Source organism: Alligator sinensis, unplaced genomic scaffold (assembly GCF_000455745.1).
Source record: "Alligator sinensis unplaced genomic scaffold, ASM45574v1 scaffold56_1, whole genome shotgun sequence".
NCBI classification, from domain to species: Eukaryota; Metazoa; Chordata; order Crocodylia; family Alligatoridae; genus Alligator; species Alligator sinensis.
The window spans coordinates 3,256,185-3,264,209 of NW_005841960.1; the positions used below are offsets into that span (position 1 = coordinate 3,256,185).

At 41.9% G+C, this 8,025-nt stretch overlaps 1 protein-coding gene and 1 long non-coding RNA gene across 3 annotated transcripts in view; one reads left to right on the forward strand and one right to left on the reverse strand.

Annotated features, from left to right (window-relative positions):
- LOC102374805 (complement factor H-like) overlaps positions 1-8,025 on the forward strand; it is a 66,399-nt gene that overhangs the window by 55,178 nt on the left and 3,196 nt on the right. For both annotated transcript variants that reach the window (XM_014518492.2, XM_014518495.2), the window contains 2 exons: positions 4,205-4,387; positions 5,448-5,648. In XM_014518492.2, the coding sequence (XP_014373978.1) occupies positions 4,205-4,387; positions 5,448-5,647 (383 nt within the window). In that variant the 3' untranslated portion in view covers position 5,648. The remainder of the gene's footprint in view (positions 1-4,204; positions 4,388-5,447; positions 5,649-8,025) is intronic.
- The window catches only part of LOC112549769, a 26,069-nt gene that overhangs the window by 14,353 nt on the left and 3,691 nt on the right, over positions 1-8,025 (reverse strand). Inside the window, exon 2 of the long non-coding RNA XR_003093284.1 lies at positions 1,615-1,759. This is a non-coding gene — a long non-coding RNA (uncharacterized LOC112549769). The remainder of the gene's footprint in view (positions 1-1,614; positions 1,760-8,025) is intronic.

An 8,025-nucleotide genomic window follows, 5' to 3' on the forward strand; every position in this document is an offset into this window, starting at 1 on the left:
CATCCAATGATTTAGTGACCTGATCGTAGAAGGCCACCAGGTTGGTCTGACATGATCTGCCGCTGATGAATCCGTGCTGGTTGCCCCTGAGCATGCATTTCCCTGCTGGCCCCTCCTGGATGTGTGCCAGAATAATTTTCTCGAACAGCTTGCCCAGGATCGAGGTAAGACTGACTGGCCTAGAGTTTCCCGGGTCCTCCTTCCTCCCCTTTTTGAAGATCGGAACCACGTTGGCCCTCTTGTTGAGGGCCAACATGGAGTTGACAGGACCCTGGCAGCTACATGAGGCAGTGTGGGTTTCCAACCCTGAATGAGGCAGGATCCCAGCCTCCTTGGTGCACAGAGTCTTGCACGGTGTGGCTGGATCTGGCAGCTGCCAGGCAGCTTGGACCCTCCTGCCATGAGAGGCGACCAGAGGGATGACCACTCTCGAAGAGGCAGGATGCTGCGAGTCATGAGTTACCCAGAAAGGGGATTCCCACAGAGGACAAGGGGCCTTCCTCACTGTGGGGAATGAAGGAGAAGCCTCTGAGTCGGGGAGATTTGCCCATAGGCACAGAAGAGAGCCTAGGACCCCTGTTTAAGGGGGGTGTCATGGTTACAGGGCCCTCCTAGTTCAGCAACCTGGGATAGGGTAATGATGTCCTACTGGGTAATGGGATCTTTTCCTTGGCTGCTATATCTTCTTAGGGAACAGTTACTGTGCCAGTAGTTGTGGTCTGGTTATATATGCATTTGGGATTCTGTTTGTAATATTGCATCCCTATTGCTGCTATATAAAAGGATTATAAGCTGATTATGTTCAATTGTATTGGTTAACCACATATGTGTTGGTGACTCTACTGATGTAACTTGATCATGTATGTTCAATTATTGTTCCATCACTGCTGGTTAGTCCTTATGTTGAATTGTTAATTAACCTGTGTTTTATCCTTCAGTGCTCCTTTGCCTGCTGCTAGAGGGCTCTGTTGAGGGGCAGTAGGCTGCAGTCTATTCAGAAGGCCACGGGGGATAGGCCTGTGCCAGAGTTCAGAGTTGAAAGAGCTATTGCTGGTGTAAACCTATATCTGTAAATAACCTATGAATGTGTGTGTGTGTGTGTGTAAGTTTATGGTTATAAGTTTTATATTATTTTGTATCATTAAAACTGTACATAGTTAAATATCACTGGGTGTCCTGGGTCTCTGCTCTGCTCCATAGAGAAAGGAAGTGAGCTGGTAGGGAAAGGAGGTGAGATGGCCCATAGCTAGGCAGCCATGCTCCCCACAGTATACCTGCACCTGCTGACTTCCCTTGAATCGGAGAGGAAGTACTTTTCTGTGTACCACCCGGGTTGCACAAGTAAATACAGTAGATAAAAACTGCTGTTAAAAACCAGATTCAGCACCCTTTTGCTGCATTTTAATTAAAAAAAAAAAAAAGTGGAAAGGCTTTACCAAGGCCCTAGATGCTACCATACAGAAATCAGTAGTGCACTATCACCAGAAAATAGTGCACACGTCCTCAAAGAAACCTGTCCCAGGAGGCTACAGAACTAACTGTGCCATAACTATCAAACAAAATAGCCTATTGATATAGGAAATATGAGCCAGGGTATAAAGTGGATCCACTCACCATGGAAAGCATCAGAGCTTGTGAAGAAGTGGTCTCAGCACTGATGGAGAAAAGATGGAAGTCAAGGCAGAACCTCACACAAAGTATAGACATGTCCCAAAACAGTATGGAAGCATGGACAGCCGTATGGAAACTTATCAATAGCCTGAGAAAAACACAACAACTTTAATAAAGACCAAGTTAGTGATAGGATGAACTCTTTGAAGGCTGATAAAGCAAAAAAAGGATTCACTGATAAAAGACCAGGGAATTAATTACACTGAGGTACAGTACTCAACTAGCAAACTAATATGTGGAAATAAACTCCCTCAAGAATGGCAAAACTGATCACTTAAGATCAAGCTGGAATAAGGCTCAATTATTCCACCTCTTAAATCCATGTTAAAAATCTCTAAGATGTAGCAACCAAGAATGCATGTACTGCTAAAGCCAGAGAACGATGCTTCTGAAGCAAAGAAATTTGGGCCTTGGTTTGAGCTATGTCTTCTGTAGAAATTCTATATAAGTCTCATCATAAATTGTCTTTCACTTCTTGTGGAAGCACCTGAACCCAGAGAGGGCTAAATTCTGCCTGAGCGGTGCATTTTACTGGCCAACTGCTGAACATCACTCAGTGCACCAAAAAAAGATCACAGGTCATAGGTATCATGTCTGCAGAGCTTTCAGCAGCATATGACACAATAAACCACCAAAGGCTTCTTGCCAATATCTATAGGATGATGAAAGATTATCACTGAACAAAGCCAATAGAATCTCTAACAGGAAACCAGTGATTCTACATCAAATGGTCAAAAAGCAGACCTGAAGTTTGAGATGAGGAAATTGCCTCCCTCAAGGGAATGTATTCATACCTCTACTAGTGAACATCTGCATGAATGACCAACCAGTGCATCCCAACACAAGAAACTTTATTTAGGCAGATAATGCATCACATTTCAAGCCAAGGACTTTCATTAAGTCAAAGTGATTAACAACAGCTTGCTCCAGGACCTCAGCTTACTACACTAAAAACCAACCAGATACTGACCCAATTAAAATGCAAATGTAGCTCTCTCAGGTCTACAACTGAAAGGCCAATAAAAAACTCGATACAACTTGTTACCATTAACCCATTCCTGGAATCCAGTTGGTTTTCCATGCTTGTAAGTGATGTTTAAAGTCTCTGAAATTCTATTATATTATCAGTGTAGATTCAACAAGAGTGTACTAGAGGGAAGCACCTAACATTGACCCATAGACAAATGCAATGTGCTACACCTCTGGAAGAATAATCAAAAACACGACTACAACATGGGTGGCATATACCTGTCTGGATGGCAGCATGATGGACAAAGATCAGGGAGTCTTGGTAGATCATGGACTCAATGTGAGTCTGCAGTGTGATGCAGCAGCACAAAGGGCAAATTCAGTTTTGGGATGTATCAATAGAAACATTAGGTGGAAGACATGGGAGGTGATGATGTTTCTCTACTCTGCACTGGTTACACCTCACCCAGAGGATTGTATCTAACTTTGGGCTCCACATTTTACAAAGGACATGGAGAAATTAGAGAGGCTCCAGAGGTGGGTGACAAAGATGATAGAGATCTCAATAAGCAAGTCATATGGGGAGATACTTTGGTAGGCATGTTCAAGCTGAGCAAAAGGTACTTAAAAGGGGACATGATAGCAGTCCAATTATAAGTTTATCAGGTTAGGTCAGATCCTATTTGCCCTTCATCCACCAAAGTTGTGGTGTACATAGTACTTCTGGACAGTAGTAGTTTAGTAGTATTCTGTTTCTCTCTGTGGGGAATTAGGATTGCCCTCTCCAACTGCAAGAAAGAACACTCCTAGTCTCTTAGGCCACTAGCCTAATGGCTTGGTTGCCTGACTAGGGAGTAGGACACCTGGGTTCTAGGCAGGGTTTGCAGAATCAGTCTCACTACCAAGCAATAACATTTGTTTGGAAAGAACTATTCAGGAATAATAGATAATCTAATGCTTGCATCCGGATGGTCCCTGTACATAACCACATTCCTTGGATCTCTCTTTTTTTTGCAGATCAGCCATCTGTCAAAACAGAGCTTCTGATCTTAAAAATATAAATTACAAATGGGAAAAACCCCATAATGCCAAAACCTAATAATATCAAAGCACAGGTATTCTGGATGGTTTGGGGCTTTATTTTTTTTTAATTTTTTTGGGGGGGGGGTTCTTTTTCATTTAAATTGGTATTTATATGCCCTAAGTGTCCTAAGCAGAGCCATGGATATGGAGGAGTTTTGTCCAAGCCTCCTCCTTTTTTCTTTGGAAGTCAGTTGGTTGAAAACAGGATGGTAGAATTAGTGGGTCTGCAATGCTTGGGAACTAAATGATCTTATACTACCACACATTCTCCATCTGAAACATGGCCCTGAATTAGAGGTTGAGAAAGCTAGAGCCACTCATTTTTTTATTTTATGAAGAAATAATATTTTGTCAATTTGGCTTCAGTGATTTAGTTTGGATTTGGTTTTCAAATACAACGATTATTTTCCCCTTTAATTGATCGTAATGATCTATTAAAGTTAATTAGTAAGGATCATCTGTAACATTTCTGTTTTTACAGAATTTTTTGGAAAGTGTGGGCCCCCACCTGCTATTGAAAATGGAGATATCACTTCCTTTCCATTGAAACAGTATGAACAAGACTCAAGAGTGGAATACAAATGCCAACATCTATATGTCATGGAGGGGTCTCAATTTGCTACATGCAATGTAGGGGAATGGACAGAGCCTCCAACTTGCATAGGTGGGCAGAATGTTTTTTTTTAATAAAACTGTTTTGTGATGAGTTCTGTAGTGTGGTGGTTTTTAGTAGTGGGGTCCAAGTCAGCTGTCATTGATTCTGAAATTCCCCCCAGATTAAGGTTACAAACTTGATTTAAAACAGAATGTGTGAAGGACATATTTTGGCCCTCAGTGTGGGTTATCAGAGGCATTAGCCCAACACTCTCATGCCCTTTGCTACTGTGAAATAATGATACATGGTCAGCATTTCCAGCCAGTCACCCTGAAATTACTGCTTTTTTCCTTGCATACCACACCCCCCCAAATAAGGCATGCATCTTACTTTTGGAAAGCAGAATTTTTTTTTTTTAAATCACTTTTTCAGAGCCCAAGATGAATGCTAATGACATGCATCAACTAATTCATTGGTTGCCTTAGGCTATAGTGTTAATACTTTTACCACCCAGCCAAAAGCTGCTGTGAATTCAGCAGCAACTGTGTGAAGGTTAGAACTGGACTCCACCCTTCTTGCTTGCTGGTCCATAGAAAAGTAGAAGCCATTACTGCATGGTATCTTCATGCGTCCATTCAGACAAAGAAATCAGCTTCCCCAGTAGAGACATGCATCCCAGTTTTGAAATACCATTTTTTAAAGGAAAAAGCGTAAGTTGCATGTGAATAAATAAATAATTCATTAAATTGTCAAAGGATTTTAGTGATAACTGGGCTGGCACTGGCTACTGTTCTTGTGTCCTCTCTAAGTGGCAGTGCCCAGGGCTGGTGCCTGGACTGCCCACCCCTGCTTAGGTTAATGTCAGCTTTCAACAATTAGTGCTGAGGAAGGTGTGGCTGAAGCATATTGTGGTGCATTGACCCCCAATTGTTCAGTTCTGCAAATACCAGAAGAACTCCTGAAGGCTTATCTCAGGGTCATACCTGCTCTCAAAACCTCAGCTGCTCCAGCACAAATCTTCCCTGAAATATTCTTCAACCTAAAGGGTTTGTAATATAAGATTGCACAAATGAAATTTCCCATGGCAAAGCCATGTGTAAACAGTTGAATTATATGTTCCTGTTTCCAGAGCCCTGTACAGTATCTGAAGAGGATTTGGAGAAAAACAATATTAAGCTGAAATGGACTCCAGTAGGGAAATTATATTCTGCATCTGGAGATTTTATAGAATTTGTTTGCAAAGAGGGATATGTGAAGGATCCAACATCTCCTCCTTTTAGAGTACAGTGCCTAAAGGGGAAATTGTCATATCCTCAGTGTAGGCTCTGAGGTAAGTAAATTTTAAAGACACTGTTAATTCATAGCTGTGTATGTTTAAAACAGTTGTATAGTGCTGCATGCCATGTGAAAGGGACAACAAACAGAAGCGATATTATCAGAGCATTAGTTGCGTTGGAATGATCGAATCTACCCCCTCAGTGATCTGCTGGTAGAAAAATGATAGAAAATGTTTGTAAAGGTCCTGCCTCACTCAAATTCTCTGGTTGGCTCCTCCATGGGACTGATTTATTATGTGAGACCCTGAGAGGCTGTTTATTTTATGTTCTACAAGTCCTTGCAGTAGCTCATGTCTGCAAGGAAGTTTCATGTTGACTGAAGCTTTGCTGGTCTACATTCTTTCCTAAGAAACCTTATGACTCATAAAATGTTGGTCGCATCACTTTGTCTACCTGCATCACTGCTGCACATGCTTACTGTTTGGATACCATTAACAGTGTCATATATAAGTTGTTACATCAGCCTGGGAAAAGGGTGGGAGAGAACAGCAGAGGTAGCACTAAGAGGGCACTCTGAATAAATTAGTATTATTGTTCTATATACTTAACTCCTTGATCATTTGAGAACAACACACAGACTGAGGGTATTGCTGCTGGGCTTGCACAGACATTTAGTAGCTACTGTCCCCAAAGAGATCATGTAGTACTGTTTGGAAAACTCCACTTTCCTGTTTGGAAAACGCCACTTCTTTTTTCATGGTATCTCCTGATTAATGTGTTACGTTACTTGCTTCTGGCCATCTTTGATTTCGGTGTTTTCTACCATTATCACAGTTATATTGATGAACAAATCCCTGATAAATGAGATAGGCCTACAACTCAACTTTTATTGTTTGCCCCAGTGCACAAGATGTAAACTTTTCCTGTGTCTAACTGAAAGCAAAGCACATGCTTGTATTTACATTATTGCTGAAGAAGTCAGACACTAGGAAAGATGATATAAATGCTAGCAGCAGGTCTTTTATATAGAGGGTTGCCTTGGGTCTCCATATTTCTGTCTGTATTTCCTCTATATGTGTATGTGTAACCCTTGTGCCAGGGACTGGTTGGCAGTAAGAACGGCCAGATTCACATTTTGGGGTACCAGTAGCAGGTGAGGGCCAACACCTTCCATCAGCCTCTGAAATGAAGTATATAAATCCAGAAATACATCCTAATTTCTTTCCAGCATAACTGTAAAAGGAGAAGTGTTACAGATGACCCCTACCACTTTACTTTGATAGATCTTTACAATCAAAGGGGAAAACAATCATCCCATTTCAAAACCAAATCCTTATAGCTAAGTCATTGAAGCCAAAGTAGACATAGCTTTGAGTTTAAATTGTTAAAATATTGCTAAAAACATTGCTAAAGCTAACTGCCAAAACATACTAGCTGACTGAGCATTACATCACCTTAGCCTTGTCCAGTCAGGGAGTGCCACAGTCCAGTCTCTCTCTTAACCAATCGGCCTGAAGAAGGCTTTGCCCCCCCTGGCCAATCAGGCCAGAGTATTTTACATGTCTTACCCAGATACAAAGCCCTAGCTTTCTATGAGAAGAGCACATGGCTAGAACAAGGGAGGACATCTTGCCCATATGCCAAAGGAGAAAAGAAAAGAAAAGAAAAGAAAAGAAAAGAAAAGAAAAAATAAAAACAGAAAAAAACCACAACAGCAAGCAGAAGCGCACACAAGTGTGCATGGGCATTACATGTGTATATTGTTAACTTGAAAAAAATATCTCTGAATGGCCAGTTTCTATGTTTTTGTTTAATACCCTTGTAACTGAGGTCAAACTAGTTTTCCTGTGATTTTGGAAAGTGCTAGTTAGTCAAAATTTATTCCCAGCGTGAAATTACAGATTCAGAGGGAAAAGATTCTTTAGTTATCTTCCCACTGAACTGAAATACCTCCTTATTACCTTCTGTTTTTCCTCCTTAATTTCTTGGCCATGCTAACAAAGCTAGACCTCTTTGTATTTTCTTTAATGTTTGTGACTTTAGCATAAGTATATACTTACCATATAGACAAGGTTCTTTGGGTAAATTTGATATCTTTTACCAGGGCTGTCAACTGGGGGCATGTGTACCCCCAAGGGTACTTAGAAAGGCCATAGCGGGTATGCACAGGCCAGCAGATGTGTGAGTATGGAGCGTACCCTAGGGTGCAGCAGTGGCACCTCCCCTGGCACATTCCCATACTTTGCTTCTTACCATGGGAACAGGAAGGGGAGGGGTGCACTGGGTGCTGCTGGCCCCATGCTGCACACTGCAGTGCCCCTCCCCTCTCTGTGTCTGTTCCCAGGAGCAGGGCCAGGGTGGGTGAGGGCAGTGGTGCCCCTCCTCAGGCTGCATACATGCTACCCAGACAGCCAGGCAGGGGAGTGGCTT